Source organism: Pleurodeles waltl, chromosome 9 (assembly GCF_031143425.1).
Source record: "Pleurodeles waltl isolate 20211129_DDA chromosome 9, aPleWal1.hap1.20221129, whole genome shotgun sequence".
Classification (NCBI taxonomy): Eukaryota; Metazoa; Chordata; class Amphibia; order Caudata; family Salamandridae; genus Pleurodeles; species Pleurodeles waltl.
The window spans coordinates 1,089,423,103-1,089,446,512 of record NC_090448.1 but is presented as its reverse complement, the minus strand read 5'-3'; the positions used below and the strand labels follow the sequence as shown (position 1 = coordinate 1,089,446,512).

The 23,410-nt window shown below is 46.7% G+C and overlaps 1 protein-coding gene across 1 annotated transcript in view; it reads left to right on the top strand.

The window, feature by feature from the left end:
* The window catches only part of SPTBN5 (spectrin beta, non-erythrocytic 5), a 1,780,873-nt gene that overhangs the window by 877,329 nt on the left and 880,134 nt on the right, over nucleotides 1-23,410 (top strand). The window contains exons 34-35 of the mRNA XM_069208774.1: nucleotides 11,650-11,829; nucleotides 15,013-15,216. Of these exons, the coding sequence (XP_069064875.1) occupies nucleotides 11,650-11,829; nucleotides 15,013-15,216 (384 nt within the window). The remainder of the gene's footprint in view (nucleotides 1-11,649; nucleotides 11,830-15,012; nucleotides 15,217-23,410) is intronic.

Sequence of the window (23,410 nt, the reverse complement as noted above, 5' to 3'; positions counted from 1 at the left end):
CCCAGGATGTTATCGAAATGCATGTCTGTGGTGGCAGTCCATCTAAGAAAACATTGAATCTTTGTCTATCCCTATCTAGATGATTGGCTCATAAATGGCAGCCACATCTCAAGAAGCCCAACTACATTTCAGTTGGACTTACCAACTTCTTCAACGATTGGGTCTTCAAGTCAACCTCTTCAAGTCAACGACATCACCTGTCCAGAGGTTGCATTACTTAGACACCACCATCAACACATTCAAGCAAAGATGTTTCCTTCGGAGGAGTGGCGTTTATCGATCCTTCTGAATTGTCAAGCTCTCGAGAAAGTGCCTCAGTCAAAAGCAAGAATAGTCTAATCTCTTCTAGGATCGATGGCTTCTTGCATCCATCTCACTCCCAACGTTCGCCTCCACATGAGACCCTTGCAGGAGTGTCTAGACAATCAATGGAATCAGCTAATAAATGATTGGGAGGACAGGATTACTGTCTCCCCACATGCAACACGGTCCCTCAAGTGGTGGTGTTCTCAGAACAATCTTCTGAAAGGGATGCCCTTCCACCAGTCATTTCCCTCGCAGGCGATAGTCACTGACGCATTGTTGCTAGGATGGGGTGCTCATATGGATCATCTGCAGATTCAAGGCTCTTGGTCTCAGAAGGAGAGATTGTATCACATCAATCTCATAGAGCTACAGGCAGTTTATCTGGCACTCAAAGCCTTTTTCCCGGCATTCACCACGAACACCCTAATTGTTCAGACAGACAATACAGCCACCACGTATTACTTGAACAAGCAGGGGGGCACCAGATCCCGAACTCTATCATTGGAGGCACGGAGAATATGGAACTGGCTTCTGGCTAGGAACCTAACAATAAAAGCGACTCACCTTCTGGGCATGGAGAAGGGGCAGGCAAACACTCCCGGCAGAGCGCTGGACGAAAACCACTAGTGGGGGCTGCACGACGACATCGTACATCGTCTCAATGTGGGGCACCCATCTATAGATCTGTTCACAACAGCAGGCAACAGAAAATGCCTAAACTTCGCCTCCAGATACTACCATCCAGGGACATTGGAAAATGCCCTATGGATAGATTGGTCAAACAAATGTCTCTATGCCTTTCCGCCACTTCCCTTGATCCCGGCAGTCCTGATCAAACTGTCCAGCTCCAAAGCGAGAATGATTCTTATCGCTCCGGAATGGTCCCAACAGTGGTGGTTTCCAGACCTTCACCGATCACTCTGTCCAAATCACTCAGCACTCTGCCTCACAGCTTGTGTGTGCTGGTGGGGAGAAAAAGACTAAGTTGACATGGCACTCCCCTCAGAGTGCCTGCCAACCTCACACTGCCTGTGGCATAGGTAAGTCACCCGCTCTAGCAGGCCTTACAACCCTAAGGCAGGGTGCACTATACCACAGGTGAGGGCATAGTTGCATGAGCACTATGCCCCTTCAGTGTCTAAGCCAATTCTTAGACATTGTAAGTGCAGGGTAGCCATAAAGAGTATATGGTCTGGGAGTTTGTCAAACACGAACTCCACAGTTCCATAATGACTACACTGAATACTGGGAAGTTTGGTATCAAACGTCTCAGCACAATAAATCCACACTGATGCCAGTGTGGGATTTATTGAGAAATGCACACAGAGGGCATCTTAGAGATGCCCCCTGTATACCAGTCCAACTACTAGTGCTAGACTGACCAATTTCTGCTAGCCTGCCACATCAGGATGGGTTTCTGGCCACATGGGGTGAGTGCCTTTGTTTGTGGCCAGGAACAAAGCCTGTACTGGGTGGAGGTGCTTCACACCTCCCCCCGCAGGAACTGTAACACCTGGCGGTGAGCCTCAAAGGCTCAAGCCTGGTGTTACAACACCCCAGGGCACTCCAGCTAGTGGAGATGCCCGCCCCTCCGGACAAAGCCCCCACTTTTGGTGCCAAGTCCAGAGGAGACAATGAGAAAAACAAGGAGGAGTCACCCTTCAGTCAAGACAGCCCCTAAGCTGAGATGACCCCTGCCATAGGAAATCCTCCATCTTGTTTTGGAGGATTCTCCCCAATACGATTAGGGATGTGCAGCCCTCCCCACAGTGAAGAAGCACAAAGAGGGTATAGCCACCCTCAAGGACAGTAGCCATTGGCTACTCCCCCCCAGACCTAAACACACCCCTAAAGTAAGTATTTAGGGGCAACCCTGAACCCAGGAAATCAGATTACTGATGACCTACAACAAAAAGAAGGGCTGCTGACCTGAAAGCCCCACAGAGACGACAGAGACAACAACTGACTTGGCCCCAGCCCTACCTGCCTGTCTCCAGACTCAAAGAACCTGCACAGCGACGCATCCAGCGGGACCAGCGACCTCTGAGGACTCAGAGGACTGCCCTGCAACCAATGGACCAAGAAACTCCTGTGGACAGCGGCTCTGTCCAAGAAACAAAGAAACAACCATCTTTAAGGGGACTGCAGCCTCACTCCGGAAGTGTGAGTCCCCAACGCTCTGCACTCGACGCTCCCGGCTTGTGTCCAGAAGAACCAACACTATAGAGAGGACCCCCAGGCAACTCCCATGATGTGGACACCCTGAGTCGACCTCCCTGCACCCCCACAGTGACGCCTACAGAGAGAATCCAGAGGCTCCCCCTGACCGTGAATGACCGGTAACAAAGAACCTGACGCCTGGAAGAAGCACTGCACCCGCAGCCCCCAGGCCCGAGAGATGCCAACTACTGGTGCAGGAGTTACCAGCAGTCGCCCCTCCTCCTTGCCCAGTCAGTGGCTGGCCCGAGAAGCCCCCCTGTGCCCTGCCTGCATCGCCAGAGTGAACCCCGGGTATCTCCATTGATTTCTACCTAGACTCCGACACCTACTTCACACACTGCACCTGGCGCCACTGTGCCACTGAGGGTGCATTTTGTGTGCCTGTTTGTGACCCCCCCAGTGCTCTACAAAAAAGCCCTGGTCTGCTCCCTGAGGACGCAGGTACTTACCTGCTAGCCGACTAGAACCGGAGCACCCCTGTTCTTCCCTAGGTGCCTATGCTATTTGGGCCCTTCTTTGACCTCTGCACCTGACCGGCCCTGTGCTGCTGGTGCTGGGTGTTTGGGGTTGCCTTGAACCCCCCAACAGTGGGCTGCCTATGCCCCGGAGACTGAACTTGTAAGTGCTTTACTTATCTGAAAAACTAACCAATACTTACCTCCCCCAGGAACTGTTGATTTTTGCACTGTCTACTTTTGAAATAGATTATTGCCATTTTTGCCAAAACTCTGTACATTACTGTTTTAATTCAAAGTTCCATATTTACCAATGCCAAGTACCTTACAATTTATGTACTTACTTGAACTTTGAATGTTGTGGTTCTAAAATAAATTTAAGAAAATAATATTTTCTGTATAAAACCTATTGGCCTGGAGTTAAGTCTTTGACTGAGTGTTCTCATTTATTGCCTGTCTGTGTACAACAAATGCTTAACACCACCCTCTGAAAAGCCTACTGCTCAACCACACTACCACAAATAGAGTATAAGTATTATCTATTATTGCCACTATTAACCTCTAAGGGGAACCCTTGGACTCTGTGCACACTTTCTCGAACTTTGAGATCGTTTATACAGAGCCAACTACCTACAGACATTCTAAGAGAAGCAAAACGACCATCTACCAGATCAGCATAGGTCTTCAAATGGAAAAGATTCTGCATTTGGTGTTTGGACAAGAACATAGATCCCACAGCATTTGGAGAAGATGTTATTCTTCCATACCTATTGCAGCTAGCAAAATCTGGTTTTCAATTCTCGTCCATAAAAGTACACCTAGCAGATCTCACTGCATACAGGACAAGTCCTTCACAAACCTCTTTCATTAAAATTCCAGTCATTAACCTGGAAGGGTTAAAGAAGGTTGTTCCTCCTACTAGGCATGTATCTCCGCCATGGGAGCTTAATGTAGTTTTTTCACGTCTAATGCAGCATCCTTTTGAGCCCATACACAAGGCATCTCTCCAACATCTCACTTGGAAAACAGCCTTTGTTGTAGCAATTACATCAGCTCACAGGGTTAGTGAGATCGGGGCCCTTTGTTTTCATGAACCATACACTGTTTTTCATTTTTCCAAGGTTCTAATGAGAACACATCCAAAATACCTCCCAAAAGTTATATCTGATTTACATGTAAACTACTCCTGCAGAAAGAACACTGCACTCTCTTGATGTGAAGAGGGTTTTATAATTTTACTTAGGCAAAACTAAATCATTTCGCAAGTCACAGCAACTGTTCGTTAGCTATGGTCCAGTTCGAACAGGCCTTGCCATCTTCAAGCAATCTCTTTCCAGGTGGATTGTGTTGTGCATTTTGCTTTGTTACCAGTTAGCCAATAAGTCCCTTGTTGGCCAACCTAAAGCACATTCTACCAGGGGCAAAGCAGCCACGACTGCTTTGATCAGAAACATTCCCTTAGCAGATATTTGCAAAGCTGCTACTTGGAGGTTTTCCACACCTTTACTAAACACTACTGCCTTGATTCTGATGCTAGGCAAATGCTCGAGTGGGATAGGCCTCTCTTAGAAATCTTTTGCTTAAAGAAATACCACTCTATTGGCCTGTCTTGTCCACCGCTCTCAGGGGGATGGGCTTTGTTCTCTATTCAGTGCTTATGATTATACATGGAAATCCCCTACGAGAGAAGGAGTAGTTTCTCACCTGTAACTCCAGTTCTCTCGTGACCCTCCCTCCTCCCCGGTGGAAATGACAAAATAATAGTTTAAAGACATTTTCATCTCAGCTAGTGAAGCCTACAAAAAGAACTGAGGTGACTGCCTTTTGCTGAGCATGATGGGATATGAGAGGACCACCTGTTCTTAAAGGCACACCTTTACTTTTTGGTCTGTATAATGGCAGCCTATGCACTACACTGCCCTGCACTTCTTCACCCTTATGTAATATTGCAAAAAGGTTTGTGAAAGATATTTTCGGTACAACATTCAAAATATTCATGCACTTGAATGCCTATCTGCCTGGCAGGTCCTTTTTTCAGCCAAACAAGATGAAGAATTTTGGCCTTTGTAGCCTCTTCTTTAGGCTCCATAATGAAATTCTTAAGTGACTTTGCAGGCCTTCCTGAAGAAAGGCGAACATCAACACTTAAGAAGATATTTTCATTCAGAGAAATGCTCCAGGGTCCCCGCAGGCGGGCAGAACTATTCAGCGCTTATGACTATCATCGAAATACCCCTACGAGAGAATTGGAGTTACAGGTAAGAAACTATTCCATTTCCTTTCGAAGAAGGGGGTAACACCCTCTCCATTTTGGAAGTAGGTGTTATATGGCTTGGTAGGGTTAGCCTCCCCAAGCCAATGGTATGCTTTGAAGGGCACATTTGGTGCCCTCCTTGCATAAACCACTCCACGAAGGTTCAAGAGCTTCCAATCCCCGCTTTGCAGCGAAACTGGAAAATGGAAAGGTGAGTGATCACTCCCCTGTCTAATACCACCAGAGGGGTGGTGCCCAGAGCTCCTCCAGAGGGTCCCTGGGTTCTACCATCTTGAATTCAAGGTTGGCAGGGACCTCTGGGAGCATCTGAGTGGCCAGGTCAGGCAGGTGACATCAGAGCCCCTTCCTGATAGGTTGTCACCTGGATAGGTGACCAATCCCCCTTTCAGGGCTATTTAGGGTCTCTCTCTTGGGTGGATCCTCAGGTTTGGCCTGCAAGATTCCAGCAGGACTCCTCTGCAAACTCTACTTCGACTTCTAGCCACTGGAACCGTGATTGGACCCTCCAGGAACGGACAATCTGCATCCACGACGAAGACGGTGCTTGCAACATTGCTTTCACGGCTCCTTCCAGCTTCTGCAACATTTCCCTGGCTGTGCATCCGCTGAGGGTAGCAAGTCTTCAGTTTGCACAAGAATGAAGAAGGAATCTCCCTTGAAGTGAAAGAGTCACTCCCCTGCATCTGCAGGCACCAACTTCAACGAAGACTGGCTGCTTGGATCTCCTCTCATCCTGAGCTGCATGGATCCTGCATCACGGGTGGTAGTCCTGAGTAGTCCTCTTTCTCTTCTATGCCAGCTGTCCAACTTTGTGGAGGTAAGCCGTTGCCTTCCTGCGCAGGACAGTACCCCCAAGCTCCACGTCTCTTGCAGCTTCCAATGCTTGTTTGCATCTCCTCCAAGGGATCTTCAGGCTCCATGTAGCCCCAGCCCCCAGTATTCCTTCCTGCGATGCACCACCCTCTGTGTGCTTCTCCTGCTGTGTGGGACCATTCTCCAGTTGTGCTGAGTGGGCTCTAATGTGACTAATGGTTCCTCTTTCAGTAGGTCTCCTGTGGAAGCTGTCTCTTCTGCTCTGCACTCTCTGCATGTGAGGATCCCCCTAGGACTCCTCCCATGGGTTAAGTCCTCCTGGACCTTGATGGTCCCCTGCAGCTCCAATCTGTGCTTCATTGCACCTTCTGCCTTTACCAAGGCTTGTTGGTGGCTTTTCCATGCCACTGACCGACTGCAAGCATCCATCCAGTGTGGGAACTCTTCACCTGCTGCAGGGCTATATTCCTGACCATCTTCGTCCTACAGTTGACCAACTCTTGGGTGGGTGGGTAGTAGCTCCTGCTCCCCATTGGCTCTTCTGTGACTTCTGGACTTGGTCCCCTTCTTCCACAGGTCTTCCTCTTCAGGAATCCACCGCTGGTTTCTTGCAGTCTTGTTTGGGTGTTGCATTTTCTTCTTTTCCTTCCTTTTGGGTGGTTTGGGGGAAAATTCAGTAACTTACTCCTTTCTTCCTGATCACTCGGGGGCACTGTGGTACTTACCTTTGGAGTTTCCTAGTACCCCCAGCTCCTCTGTACACATTCCACTTACCTAGGTAGGGGTCTTATGTTCGCATTCCATTTTTTTAGTATATGATTTGGGCTCCCCCTAGGGTTTCTATTGTCTATTTGGATTTGCACTGTTTTCTATCACCTTTTATGCTTATTACTGATTACTAGTGTATATATCTAGTGTGTTACTTACCTCCTATTGGAGGGTCGCCTCTCTAGTACTTTTTGGTAATTGTGTCACTAAAATAAAGTACCTTTATTTTTGTAACACTGAGGGGGTCATGCCAGGGCCGGGGACCGCGGAAGCACCGCCAACAGGCTGGCGGTGCTTCCTGGGCCATTCTGACCGCGGTGGTAAAGCCGCGGTCAGAAAAGGGCAACTGGCAGTTTCCCGCCGGTTTACCCCTGGCCCAGGGAATCCCGCCGCCATGGGGATTCCGACCCCCTTCCAGCCATCCTGTTCCTGGCGGTTTTTACCGCCAGGAACAGGATGGCGGGAACAGGTGTTGTGGGGCCCCTGGGGGCCCCTGCACTGCCCATGCCGCTGGCATGGGCAGTGCAGGGGCCCCCTAACAGGGCCCCATAAAGATTTTCAGTGTCTGCTTGCAGACACTGAAAATCGCGACGGGTGCCACTGCACCCATCGCACCCCTACAACTCCGCCGGAGCCGGCTTCATTGTTGAAGGGGGTTTCCTGCTGGGCCGGCGGGCGGCCTTCTGGCGGTCGCCCGCCGGCCCAGCGGGAAAGCCAGAATGGCCGCCGCGGTCTTTTGACCGCGGTGCGGTCATTTGGCGGTTCCCTACAGGCGGGTGGCTCCCGCCGCCCGCCGGGGTCAGAATGACCCCCTGAGTGTTTTCTTTCATGTGTGCAAGTGCTGTGTGACTACACTGGTATTGCATGGGCTTTGCATGTCTCCTAGATAAGCCTTGGCAGCTCATTCACAGCTACCTTCAGAGAGCCTGGCTTCTAGACACTACCAACATTACACTAATAGGGGATACCTGGTATAAGGTGTAAGTACCTCAGGTACTCACCAAACACCAGGCCAGCTTCCTACAGATGCTTATGTTTCTAATGTGTGCTCCTTTTGAGCCACTTCATAGTCTGCTCAGGCTTCTGACTTTAAAAACAGTCTTCCTTGTGGACATCACTTCTGTCCGTAGGGTGAGTGAGCTGCAGCCTATTGCTGAAGCCACCTTTCCTTTCCATCTATCTTGACAAGGTGGTGCTTCATACCAGGGCTTCCTTTCTAACAATATTGGCCACGCCCTTTCAGGAAGGCCAATCCATCACCTTGCCTACTTTTTATGCGCCACCACATTCTTCTAAGGAAGAGAAGAGACTCTACCGCCTGGACCCTAAAAGAGTGTTGGCATTCTATCTTGATCATACCTAGGAGTTCCGGGTAGAATATCAACTCTTTGTGGGTTATGTGGGTGCTAAGAAAGGTCAGGCAGTGCAGAAGAGAACCATTTCCAGATGGGTCTTTCTCTACATAAAATGTGCTATCCTTTGGCTAAGAAGCAACTTAGGGGTTGTCAGAGTGCTCAATGACTCCTAGATCCAGCATCTTTTGCACTTCTGCTTTGATGCAGTCTCTAACATGGTCAGGTTACCTATAGATTTAACTTTTTATGGGCAAACTGTCCCCTGTATTAATGCTGTGTTCACACCATGTTGTCTGACCAGGTGTTAGAAAGAACAGTTCTGAGAACTGCCCTAGGAGGGTCCTGTAGTCTTCTTTCTGATACTCAGAAAGGCAGTCAGCCAGGAGTACCCCATCAACTGAGCCATCAGCTGCAGTGTTGGAGAAGAGGTCAGGAAGAGGGTCACTCTCTTCCTCCAGTCCCCCATCAGTGGACATTAGTAGGGTCATGTGAACCCTGTCATAGTAGGGCTTCAGGAGGTTCACATGAAGCATCGTGAGGGGGGCTTCTGGGAGTGCCTAGGTCCAAAAGGTAGGTGACCTCATCCTTCTTTTCCACTATTGTCTGGGGACTATTCCACTTGTCTTCGATTGCCCTAGGAGCCACAGGCTCCAGGACCCACACCTTCTGCCCTGGCTGGTAAACAGTCAGAACAGCCTTCTTGTCATGCCACTGCTTCTGATGGTCCTGGCTGGCCTGAAGGGTTCTAGTGGTCTTTTTCATGTACGTAGCCATCCTGGATCTGAGGCCAAGAAGATAGTCCACTATGTCTTGTTTAGGGGGCTTGAGAGGTTGCTCTCAGCCCTCCCTTATAAGAGCAAGAGGACCCCTAACAAGGTGCCCAAACAGAAGTTCAAAGGGGCTATAGCCCACTCCCTTCTGAGGGACCTCCCTGAAGGCAAAAAGGAGGCATGGCAGTAGGACATCCCATCTCCTTCTGAGTTTTTCATAGAGCCCCATTATCATGCCTTTGAGAGTTTTATTAAATCTCTCAACCAGACTATTAGTTTGGGGGTGGTAAGAGGTGTTGAACTTGAAAGTAACAAAACATTCCTTCCAGAGTGCCTTTAGGTATGCAGACATGAAGTTGGTACCTCTGTCTGATACCACCTCTTTAGGAAAGCCCACTATAGAGAAAATTCCCAGGAGGGCCTTTGCTACTGCAGGAGATGTAGTGGTCCTTAGAGGAATAGCTTCTGGGTACCTGGTGGCATGGTCCACCACCACCAGAATAAATCGATTCCCAGAGGCTGTGGGCGGGTCTAAGGGGCCAACAATATCCACCCCAACCCTATCATTGGGAACCCCAACCACCGGAAATGGAATTAAGGGGGGGCTTTAGGTTGCCACCTGTTTTGCCACTGGTTTGACAGGTGTCACAGGAGCGACAAAACTCCTTAGTGTCTTCTGACATGTGGGGCCAGTGAAAGTGAGGGACACGTCTGTCCCAAGTCTTGCTTTGCCCCAAGTGACCTGCTAGGGGAATATCATGTACCAGGGTAAACAAAAATTATTTGTATTTCGGAGGTACTGCTAATATCCTGGTGAATACAGGAGGTTGTCTTCCCAATACACCTTGTGGGTGCCACTGACACCCCCTGCTTCTTGAAGGACAGCGTGCTGCCTCAAGCCCTCCAGTGTGGGACAAGTCTTTTGTGCCATACTGAATTCCTCCCTGGCAGTCCCCCTGTACCTAAGAGCTCAGTTGTATCAGCTTTAAGCTCCTCAGGTGTAGGTTCTGCCAAGGGTGTAGATTCCTCCTCCTCAAAGGGGAATATTCACTGGATGGTGGGATAGGGGGCAACTTTCTGCCCTTTCTACCCTTGGGTTTTGGAAGTTCTTGGGCCACTGTTCCAGGCTCCAAGTTTCCTTGATCTTTTTGCCTCTTGACCTGTGCTCTGGTCAGGGCAAAGATATGCCCTTGGATGCCCAGCATTGCTGCTTGGGTCTCTAACTCCACTTCAGCCCAACCTGAAGTCTCCAAGTCGTTCCCTAGTAGACACTCTACAGGTAGGTCTGTGGACACAACTTTCTTTGGACCAGTAACCCCTCCCCACAAGCTGAAATCAACAACTGCCATGGGGTGGCATACACTGTTGTTATGAGCATCAGTCACTTAGTACTGGTGACCATGCAGGTGTTGCTCAGGGGACATAATTTTTTCAGTCACCATTGTGAAACTGGCACATGTGTCCCTGTAGGTCTCTGCCTGAACACCATTTGTCAAGGGCTGCTGCCTTTACTCATTCATATTAAGGGGACAGACAGCAAGGGTGGCAATATCAATGCCCCCATCAGAGACTAAAACAGCTTCTGTAGTCTCTGTAACTAAACCAACCCCCACTTAACTTCCTAAAGTGAGCCCAGCTACACCTTTAGATTGGTTATTGCTACTAGACCCACCACTACTGCTGTTACTAGGGGCACTAGAAGTAGAAATTGGGGTTGTAGTGGTGTGTGGCTTGGTGCGTTTCTTAGAGCAGTAGCTGTCTCCATGCCTATGGCCTTTGTTTTTACACAAATAGCACCAAGGCTTTTTAACATGGGAGGAAGAAGAAGAGGTCTTAGACCCACCCCCAGAAGAGGTTTGTGGGCCTTATGAAGACTCATTGTGTTTGTATCTTTGTCCCCACCCTTGTCCTGAGACTGACCTGCTTCCTTTTTCTTGTTGTCACCCCCTTGATGAGCTTTTCCGCTCACCCTAGTTCTGACTGATTTATTTGCCTTCTGTCCCAATTCTTGGGGAGAGGTCAGATCTGAGTCTACCAAGTATTGGTGCAACAAATCAGACACACAGTTGTTCAAAATAACTCTCTCAAGATAAGATTGTATAAGCCCTGATAGTCACTGACTTTGCTACCATGTAACCAGCATTCCAGAGCTTTACCAGAACAGTCCACAAAGTCTACCCAATCTTAGGAGGACTCTTTCTTCGGCTCCCTGAAGTTGATCCTATGTTGTTCAGTGGTGAGACCAAACTCGAGTGCAGATTTCAAAACAGCATAGTTGTCAGCATCTTCCTCCCTGACAGTGAGAAGTCTGTCTCTCCCCTTGTCAGAGAAGGAGAGCCACTGGATAGCATCCCACTGCCTCTAAGGGACCCTTTGTATCTAACAGGCCCTCTCCAGAGCAGTGAACCACTTGTAAATGTCAAAGCATGTGAATCTATGAAAGATTCCAATACTGGAGAACTATAGTTACAGGTAAGTAACTTATTTTCTTAGAGAACTTGTTAGAATTAAAAACAACCGTGTAAAATGATTCTCTTGACTTGAGGGCTAAATAATGTAGTCACTGGAACTGTGGTATTGGTGGGATGACTATTAGTTTATTTACACAACCCTTCTTGCTCATATTGGCCACTGCAATGTGTTCTGTATCTCCATACCGCCTCATAACATCTTTCATTCTTTTACAGTTGCAAGAACTCATCGATGCTGCTGATGCTGTGGTACACAGGTGCTCTGAGGACCAGGCCGTATTGCTGCAGGAGAAGCAACAAGCAGTAGTGGAGAAATGGGAAATCCTGAAGAATAAAGTGGAGCAACGCAGAACAGACCTAGAACGAGCGTGCAGACTCCATCTTTTCTTAACAAAGGTGTGCTCTAGAGTCACAAAGCCTTCTAGGCTCTTGGTCTGAAAAAATCCACATTTCATAAGCAATGCACATATTTTGTTTGCTGCAATGGTACATCCTGCACTACATTCACTTCACTGTTCTGGAACAAACACTGCATTGTTCTAGAGAGATGATACTAAAGCTCTGATTACGAGTTGTGCAGAGTGAACTTACCAAATGGCTTCATGCGTTAATTTCACCCTGTATATTTACAAGTTTGCCACCTGGGATTTCTACCATGTGTTAAATCCACAACATTCAGTTTTGAGTTTGCTAGTAGCCAGTTGCACATGAGGAATTATCACCCAAAAACTCCTTAAGTCCAGAGCAGGAGGCTTTTGTATTAAACCTGTAAAACATTATTGTTTTAAATATTGAACAAATCATCAAAAGTAAATTTTCAAATATTTAATCCGACAAATCATCAACCATTATTGTGAAAACATTAGTGTACATTAAAAACTCTTCAGTTCCCCAAAAATATGTATTTCTTAAAGAAACAGGCACAACAATACTGCAAAATATAACAATACACAGGCTTCACAGAAATTAGTGAAAACGTGGTTCACAATTAATATTTATAACTGTTAATTACAAAAAGACCAAAGTAATTCCTCATATCTATCATTGACCTTACAGTACAGCAAAGAATGTAGTGGTAAAACAACACCCCCAGTGCCTGTCCCAATTCCCACAAACCCACCATCTTGCCTCCTTCCCTTTTTCTGTGGAATTAACTGTAATTGAACAGTACTGACAGGGTGTTCAAAAATGGTAATCTTATTTTTATGTGCAGAGTTTGCACCCGCAAGCACTTCAAAACTCGTAAGGTCCCAGGTGTGGACCCAACACTTCATCAGTTCCTCGTACCAAAATGAAGGGCAGAACAGAGCCTGATAACATCAGTTTGTCTCTCAAACCTGGTGGTCCTAGTGGTTTTTATTGAGTGGTGCACTCAGGGGTGATATTTCTTGGAAGAAACTCAAATGTGCCTCCACCCACATAATATAGGATGATGCCAGGCAGTGGGCGGACCTTTAAGGACCTCTGCAGTGCTGTGAAATTAATTCATACCCTCAGTAAAAGGAAGCAGTGATAGCGGCCTATTAGTTAATTCCATGCAGAGCATAAGCATTTGATCACAAGGCCTTGCAATGTAAGCTTAGTTACAAATCACCAATGTCTACCCTACGCCTGATCTGCTTCAGGGCCATCGAGGCACAGAAATGGCAAGCCTGGGGTAACTCCTGTAAATATGTCCCTATTTGAGACTACCATAATCAAATGCAGTTGGATAATGTCAGGTTCATGCTGTAAATAAATGCTGTGGATCAGGATTTGGGCTAATTTAAAAGTCTAAACTCTAAAACCTCTGCTGCTAAAATATCTACAATACGTAACCTCACATTTCTATAGGGGATACTAAACTATGTGAGTTTACTGCTGAGCAGGAAATGCAGGAAGATCTGTGGTAGTGACTGGAAAAAGGAGAATACTTGTATTTAAATGGGTAGGTTTAGGGAGGAGTATGGAAGGGTTAAAGGGTGGTGGTTTAGGGATAATGTTAAATAAACATTATATGTAAAAAGACAATATAAATATTATTTTATGACAGATGTGTTAATAAGATGTTTGTAATGTAAAATTAACTGTGTAATACATAATAAATATAAATATTTTACTTTCGGGGGGATTTGTTTAAATAAATCTTTTTTTTTTAAATTGATTTTATTTAATAGATATAAATGTATTAATAATTAAAAATGAATTTAAACTACCTCTAAAATGTTGCATTACAAGTGCTGAGATAGCCACAGCAAAAAAACGCAAGAGGTGGAGGTATCCACCCATATTTTAGTGAATAGTGTTTAGTAGTTAGTGTGTAACACTACTGGAGTACTGCTCATGCACTACATAATGCAGCATGTGAATGGGGCCCATGTTATTTAAAGAACTGTACTTATAAATTGGAATTCATACATTTATCACTACAGCAAAAAGGTGAATTCCAAGTTTATTACCTAAGTACAGCACAAGTGACATAGGAAAATCACTTTTTACTACCTCACAGATTGCATGTAACTATTACTTTACACAGGGAAACAACTTTCCTAATAGTCACATAAGGCCGCATTAGGAGTTCAGCGGACGGGAAGACCCGTCCGCCGAACATCCGACGGGGAGTTTACTGGCTACCTCCCCGCTGGACCCATTAAGATTTTCCCGCTAGGCTGACAGGCGGAAACCAATGTTTCCGCCTGTCAGCATAGTGGGAAAGTGGAGGCAGCATTGTCTCCTGCTCGTAATCGAGCCAGAGGCAATGCTGTCACCTGCAGGGTGCACCAGCACCCTTGCAGTGTTCACTGTCTGCACAGCAGACCCTGAACATTGCGAGGGTGCTGGGCAGAGGAACCCCTGTTCTGCCCATGCCAAGTGCTTGGGCAGTGCAGGGGCCCCCTGTGCCCCCCTGCACCTGTTCTCTGCCAGCCTTCTCATGGCGGTGATGCCGCCATGAAAAGGCTGGTGGAGAACCCGGTCGTAATCAGCAGAGCGGCGCTGCATCGAGCGCCACCCTGGCTGATTCGGACCTGCACCTGCTGTCAACTCGACGGAATCACCGATCCCGGTGGAAATGGCGGAATCCTGGCGGTCCGCCCGCTACGGTCTTAACGTAGTGGTGGGTACGCCACAGCAGCAGTGGTACTGACCGCCACCGCAAGGCTGGCGGTCTCAAGATTGCCAGCCTCGTAATGAGGCCCATAATCTTTTACTGTCATATCACTTTGCTGCACAAGAGTAGCCCCTTGTTTTCTGGTTTTGGGGTAAATACCTTTTGCTAGATATACATGAAACAATGGCAAGACATACCCATATATGCAGATGTGCAGAATGTAATATGCTATTTATCACCATAATTGAGGAAGGGGAAGGACATCATTGTCTCCTAAACCAATTAGTATCAGATGTAGCACTTGCCAGTAATTCCACCCTTTTGTTTTAAAATCTGAGCTTCTTTATGGAGCTTATCAGCACAGTCTGCCACTAGACAGTCATACAAAGGATGGAATCTCTGACTGCTTTTCGCAAGAGACTGCTTGTTTTATGAAATTGACAGTATTCTGGGGCCTTGCTCAAACTAATGTAAAACGTTGTGTTTTTTAGGCGCGGGATTACTGCTCCTGGGCAGCAGAGATGATGAGGGAAATGAAGGCAGAGGAAACCATTCGTGATGTGTCTAACAGCAGTCAGCAGATAAAGGGGCATCAGGATCTGCGAGTGCAAATAGAAGCCCAAGAGGACACATACAACCAGCTTGTAGAGAGGGGAAAGTCACTTTTGCAAGAGGAGAAAACTCCAACAACACAGGTAAGAATTGAAGGCTCCACCAAGTTTCACAGTTGTGATAAAGGGAAATGAGTCTTAACACCTGGTGCTGGTATGATAAGTATAGGAAAAGGGATGATTTTGTTCTACAGGGGGTTCACTGCCATTGCATGGTGGCATTTTGTGGTATGCCTGTGATGATGTGAACATTTATTGAAAAGATTCAATTATGTGAGTTTAGACTCACTCATTCCAGATTTTACTTGCTCATTTACCCCATTTGACTCATTTTTCTCACTAGTCGGCTCACTCCAACCTCTGACAAATTCAGTTACTCATCCAACCTAATCCCTTCTAATCCACATGCTCAGTTACTGTGAGAGAACCCATTATTTAGTTTGCCACTGATTACTTTCAAATCAAAACATGCCTATTATGGTCTGTGGATAAGTTCATACTTTTGCCAAAAACACAAACACATGTATAAACACATGTACACACACACATATACATATTAGCACTGTAGTGAAGACTATTGAGTGGAAGCTTACTTCATTTGGCCTATCCTTTTGCTGTGTTTTTTTTACTATATTATCAACAGAAACCTGTTCAGATTCAGACAATTACCTTTTTTTTATCAGGTGCACATAACCATCAAATTGGGAACCTGAATAAACATTACCATCCTGGACTATCATTGACCTTTGTCCTTTGAACATGCCTGCCCAATGAACCTGTCCCAGCACTTCAACCTTCAAGCGTTCCTCTCCTAGTCCACCCACTCAGGTTTGGTGTAGCAGGAAGAAGTCGTCTTTAGATAGTAGAGGCTCTCATTCCTTTTTAGGTCGGCCATAGCAGCGTGCAAGCGCTGCTTTACCGACATGTTGGTATGTATCTGGGCTTTTAACCATGCCCACTGCACGCCCATCACTATCACTCGTTCATGGGCTTGCCTTTCAAAAACCTTTGTTTTTGTTGGTAACTGCTTTACGTTTGTCCCTTCTTAGGGCAGGGGATAATTGCACTTTCGCCAATAACTTTGACTGCGAGCAAACTTATTTTTACTTTTGTTTCTCTCCTTTGCCCTCACCACGGCACTTTGAATTGACTTGCTTATGTCAACAAATGTACTTTTTTTCAGTTTTTGTGGCAAGAAATATCCAGTTAGGAATTTACAACACTAATAGCTCTAACTCAAGCAAACGCGAGACCCATTGTATTACAAATGCGTGTTTTAGATGTGGCATGATAGTGTAGCTGTCTGCTTGACCTACCTATTGCTTTTAATTTATGATGTATGGTATTTTGTCCAGCCCCCTACAGCCTTCATCTTCTTTGTGTGATCCTTCTTCATATGCTGGATTCAAACATTGTCCATCGCATCCTGGACAACTCAGAGGAATATTTCTCTCCCACTCTTAAGCCATTTGCCATTTGGCGTATCATTGTGCCTCCTAGGAAGTGGTTCTGTTACAATATAAGAGGAATTATTTTACATTGCATTAGCAAGCCCAGCAAGTCAGTAAACCTCTGGGTTTATGACTGCTGAAACGTATTTCTCTATGTACTAAATCAATTTTAGGACTCAGTAAAGTTTTATTGACTCCTAAAATGGGGGTTAGAAATGTTTTACAAACATCATTTGGGAAGGATCATGTTGTTGACATCCCTTCTAAATAGCTATTCACTTACCGACTCCCAGTTGGGGTGGTATCTTATTTGCAAAAGGAATGAAATCCCCTTTGGATGCTCTGCACCCCCTTTGGCAATAGGTGCACAGGTTTCATGGAAAATAGGCATTAATTCAGGGGGCCACTGGCAGCTTTCACTGAAACTTAACAAAAATATAATTATTTTTTCAAGCAGTCCCATTTTCTTTAATGAAATTGGGCGGTTTTAAAAAAACAAAGGTTTTCTTTACTTTGAAAGAGGTCAAAGGGGCAGTGGTCTGCTGACACTTGGAGGCCCCCATGCCTGTGATTGTGACCAGTCGTACTGCGTCACAAATTGCAACCTGCCTAATGAATGGTGGTGTGTGACTGACTAAAATTCCTTATTTTGTGAATACACCTATCAGTACCTAGGTTGGTTTGCAAAATAATTTACCAGTCATAAACGTTGATATGCAGTTTGCAACCCGTTTTTGTAACTAGGTTTTTAGTAAATGTGGCCCTTAGTTCTTTATCTCAAATATCTATGTTAAACAAAAAGAAGTATTTTTGTTCAGTGCAGTAGGGCTCTTTTAACACTTATGTGGTGACTTGATTGTGAGTTTGACCTTAAGATGGCTGCCTTATTGTTCTATGTGTGAGCCACCCCAATGTCTTTGACGATGCCACTCCTCTACTGATCCCTCTCATTACTGTGGCACATGGTGGTGTCAACTGCTGCTCTGCCCCACCTCCTTGTCACCTCTAACTATATGATTCCTGTTTTACCCTGCTTTTCTTGTTAGAATGCCTCATGGCAGTCCCAGTTTCTGGTGTGACTTGCCCTCCTTGAAAGCATTTCATTGTAGCTCACCGAAGTCCTGGTTTCTGCTCTGCTGTGCTTGCACCCACCAACCCTTGTGACATGCTTGAAGAGCTACATTTCTTATAAATACTGGGTACCTACCATCCCCAATGATGCACTTGTCAGTTTGCTTATTTGGTATGCAGAGGTCCTAGCAGCCACCCTGCATTGTAGTGTTTGCCATAAGATGCCAAAGAATAAACACTTGAGCTCTTGACAATGTAAATCCTCGCTAATACCACCACCACCATTATGACCACCTCAACTGTTCCACCATCATCAATACCCCTACCATAACCCAACTACAAATGCCATGCACCCATTTCCCTTGGCCACACTTCAAGATTTTTGTCATGCACCACAACCATGAACACAGGCTGTTGCTTCTAACTATTACCTGCGCCCATTCCAATTAGTCCACCCCCCCCCAAGAGCCAATTGTGCATAACATTGTGTTACAGAGAAACATGGATTGACGTGGCTTGCTCTGTGCCCACACCAGTGGCTAAAGAGCCTTTAAGAGAATTTGGACACGCACAATAGGAACTGGTCCAAACATTTAAATTGTCTTGTGGATTCCTCCCCTCTTTCTGTGGTTCTCAAAGCATTCTTCAAAGGATTCACTCACTAGTTAGAAGTTATTCAACTTAGGGCCTACTTACGAGTGTGGCGGTCTGAGGACCACCACATTACAACCCTGGTGTGTGGACCCACCGAAAGCCCGCCATCCTCACCAGGAACATGGTTCTGACGTGGTGACAGTGGCTTTGGTTGTACTTAGCCAGGGCAGCTCTGAACTCAGCACCCCCTTGCTGATTACCACTCAGCTTTCTGCCAGTCTTTCTATGGTGGGGACCCATCCATGGAAAGGCTGGCAGAAAGCCCGTGCCAGGGGCCACAGGGGAGCCCTGCCGAGCGCTGTCAGAATGTGCTCTGTCTACTTTCCAGACAGTGCGCATTCCGAGGATGCTGGAGTGCCATGGTATTGGCCTCGACTCTCTTAAGGGAGCTGAGACCAATATCGGAGCACTGTTCCCGCCGGTCAGCCCGGCGGGAGTGCGTACTGCAATGTCCCAGCCGATCAGCCCAGCGGGATCATTGTAATACACTCAGGGGGATATCACCGCCATGGCGTTGGCGTCCTCTCTGCGACTTTGGCGGTTCTGTGGTGGGACTGCGAAAGTAGTAATCAGGCCCTCATTAGGACATTTGCGGTCTTTTGATAAGACCGTCGTGGTGACGGGCGGCAATCCGCCTGCCAGATAATGATACACAAACCCACCAGAAAGCAGCCAAAACAGAAATTCTGCCAGACCAAACAATAGCGTAAAACAGTCAGTCACACCACCCTCCCTGCCACGCCTGCAACACACCGCCCTCCAGATAATGACCTACAAATCACCACAGCGGTCATTCAAAGGTGGTTACTGCCGCAGTCGATTTGGCCACGCCACACCAACAGAAGACAACTTTTGGTCAGATTAAAAAACCCACACTTAACACATATACACACACTGTACACACACAACAACAGCACTATAAAACACACACCCACGCAACCCACAAGTCTTTGCAAATGTGAAAACCTAGTGGCACGTTGCCACCCCAAACATTTACAGAACTACACATACAAACCACAACCACCCATACACCACTGGACACAAACACAAGTCCACAGCATCCCACATACACACACCCTGCATCCCGACAAAGCATTCCACCCTCTGCACAACACACACACTACACCCACTACACAATAGGCATGCCCCCACAAAAGAACCCCTGTTTCACTGATGAGGAGTTGTGGGTCATGGTAGACGAAATCGTGAGGGTTGAGCCACAGCTGTTCCATGCACAGGTCCAGCAAATATCCATTGCCAGGAAGATGGAGCTATGGTGGAGGATCATGAACAAGGTGAACTCAATGGGGACCCATCAATGCACAAGGGACGACATAAGAAAGAGGTTGAACGACCTACGGGGGAAGGTGCGTGCAATGGCGTCCAGGCACCACTTTCTCATAATGAAGACTGGCGGTTGACCCCCATCTACTCCCTCACAGTTGTCAACATGGGAGGAGAAAGTCTTGGCTATCCTGTATCCAGAGGGCCTCACTGGAATCACTGGAGGGCTGGACACTGGTAAGTCACCATTACTACCCCACCACCACCTACACCTGCTTGCCATGTCACCTCCGTCACCCTGACTCCCTTTACCCCACTCCGTCCCAAACACCGGACCACCCCCTTAACCACCCTCAACTGTGTACCCCTGCATGCCCTATTCACTGCAAGCACACCCCTCCAAGCTCAGCATGCACACTCATCAGTAATGCATGGGCTGCATGTAGCACTTCCAATCCCACAATCCATCACCATACACAAACCAAAGGTGGAAGAACAAAATCCATTCCATAGGGAAAGCCAGAAATACTGAATATGTAACTGACAATGATTGTAACAAATCTCAAACATGTCCACAGGTACACCAGCTAATGTCAGCAGCCAGCATGTGCCATGTCAACCCAGTCCTCCACCAGAAGAAGGCTCCAGTGATGACAGCAACTCTGGATCTTGATGATCTTCCTGGCCCATCTGCGACCACTGGTCAGTCAGATACCACAGCCATACTCCCAGTCCATCACATGGCGCCCTACTTTGGAGTCCAATGCCACAGCAGCCACCCAACATCCTCAAACCTCTGTCCCTAGGACACGTCAATCAATAGTGTGCCCACCTGTACAGGGACCGAGTCTACACCACACTGGCAAGACAATGAAGATCCTGGTGTCAGTGGGAGTGGGCACACAGTTCAGGGGACAAAGGCACAGGGGGCCAGGGCCAGTGGGGGGATAGCTGTGCGCCAAAGGGTGGCCCAACCCATGGAACCGACTGCACAGAAGGCACTCACACATGTCCTGGGAGCATACCAGAAATCCTACGGCAGGATGGGCCTGCTACTTACCATCTTGCAGGAGAACCAGAGGCTGCAGGGGGGACACCATCAGTAGGTAATTCAGCAGTTTCAGGCCTTAATCCCTTCGCTGTCAGGCCTTTTTCCCCTCAGGTGCCAAGTCTTTTTTTGGCTCTTTGGGGCAGTTCGCACTTAGGCCCTCCTAACTTTTTTGTCCTCATAAGCTACCCACACCAAATTTGCGTCCTTTTTTTCCGACATCCTAGGGATTCTAGAGGTACCCAGACTTTGTGGGTTCCCCTGAAGGAGACCAGGAAATTAGCTAAAATACAGCGTACATTTCATTTTTTTCGAAAGAATTGGAAAAAAGGGCTGCAGAAGAAGGCTTGTGGTTTTTCCCCTGAAAATGGCACCAACAAAGGGTTTGCAGTGCTAAAATTACCATCTTTCCAGCTTTCAGGAACAGGCAGACTTGAATCAGAAACCCAATTTTTCAACACAATTTTGGCATTTTACTGGGACATACCCCATTTTTACTATTTTTTGTGCTTTCAGCTTCCTTCCACTCAGTGACAGAAATGGTTGTGAAAGCAATGCTGGATCCCAGAAAGCTAAACATTTCTGAAAAGTTGACAAAATTCTGAATTCAGCAGGGGGTCATTTGTGTAGATCCTAAAGGGTTTCCTACAGAAAATAACAGCTGAAATAAAACAAAATATTGAAATTGAGGTGAAAAAAACAACAATTTTTCTCAGTGTTTAACTCTGTAACTTTTCCTGCGATGTCAGATTTTTGAAAGCAATATACTGTTACGTCTGCTGGACTCTTCCGCTTGCGGGGGTATATAGGGCTTGTAGGTTCATCAAGAACCCTAGGTACCCAGACCCAATAAATGAGCTGCACCTTGGAATGGGTTTTCATTCTATCCCGGGTATACAGCAATTCATTTGCTGAAATATAAAGAGTGAAAAATAGGTATCAAGAAAACCTTTGAATTTCGAAAATCGGCACAAGATAAGGTGTTGAGAAGCAGTGGTTATTTGCACATCTCTGAATTCCGGGGTGCCCATACTAGCATGTGAATTACAGAGCATTTCTCAATTACACTTAATTTTTACATACTGTCTTACATTTGGAAGGAAAAGATGAAGAGAAAGACAAGGGGCAATATCACTTGTTTTTCTGTTCTGTGTTCCCCCAAGTCTCCCGATAAAAATGGTACCTCACTTGCGTGGGTCGGCCTGATGCTTGCGACAGGAAACGCAACATGGACACATCACATTTTGACATTGAAATCTCATGTGTTTTTTGCAAAGTGCCTAGCTGTAGATTTTGGCCTCTAGCTCAGTCGGCACCTAGGGAAACCTAGCAAACCTGCGCATTTTTGAAAACTAGACACCTAGGGGAATCCAAGATGGGGTGACTTGTGGGGCTCTGACCACGTTCTGTTACCCAGAATCCTTTGCAAACCTCAAAATTTGGCTAAAAAAACACTTTCTCCTCACATTTCGGTGACAGAAAGTTCTGGAATCTGAGAGGAGCCACAAATTTCCTTCCATCCAGCGTACCCCCAAGTCTGCCGATAAAAATGATACCTCACTTGTGTGAGTAGGCCTAGTGCCCACGACAGGAAATGCCCCAAAGCACAACATGGACACATCACATTTTCCCTAAGAAAACAGGTGTTTTTTGTAAAGTGCCTACCTGTGGATTTTGGCCTCTAACTCAGCCGACACCTAGAGAATCCTCAGCAAACCTCAAATTTAGCTAAAAAATAACTTTTTTCCCACATTTCTGTGTGTGATCACCGCACCAGGACAAATTTCCTACGACCCAACGTTCCCCTCAGTCTCCCAGTAAAAATTATACCTCACTTGTGTAGGTGGGCCAAGTGCCTGTGACAGGGAAGAGCCAAAAACATGTCGAAATTGAGGGGGAACCAAAGTGGGTCCAAAAGGGCAGTTAGAAAAAAAAAATTTTTAGGCTGACAAGTGCAGCAGAATATTTATCGGTATAGATGGGACAATGTTGGGTGGTAGGAATTTTGTTGAGATTCCGGAACGTTCTATCACAAAAATGTGGGAAAAATGTGTGATTTCCAGAAAGGTTGGAGGTTTTCAGGGCATTGTGGGTAAGAAAATGGTACGGGGTGCATGTGAAGCACACCACCCTGGAATCACCCAGATGTTTCGTTTTCACATGTGTCTGGGTCTTGTGGATTTTTCTACATGGCAGCATCCCAAAGTCAAAAATGTGCAGCCCTCACCATTCCAAATGGGACGATTTTAAGAGTTACCAAGCTCTCATGGCCCAAATGTAAAACCAAAACCCAAAATAATCAAATGTCTTCTTGCTTGCCGTGGGATAAGATGTTTTAGTGTGCGGGGGGAGAGCTGAAAGACTGTTACCCCCTTCAGTTGGGGTGGGGGCATAACCAGGCCCATACTGGTTGGTAGCCACCAACCCACTATTTTATTTTTTATTTTTTATTCCATGCCATCTAGTAGACTTTCTGCCCCACCCCCCGCCTGGGGTGTGGGTCGTGGTAATTGCCCTGTCTGACCACTGGTGGGCAGAACAACTTTGGCCCCATTTATTTGGGGTGGGGGTGTGGCCATACCCCCACCCTCTTATTTTGAAAATAATTATTTCCTGGTCTCTGGTGGGCTTTCTGCCCCCCTTGGAGGCAGATGGGCCTTCCAAAAAGAGACCGATCTGCCCCCAAGGGGGGCAGATATGGTCAACAGTATGGGGAGGGACCCTTGGCCAAGGGGCAGCCCCCCCAAACAAAACACACACATACACACAC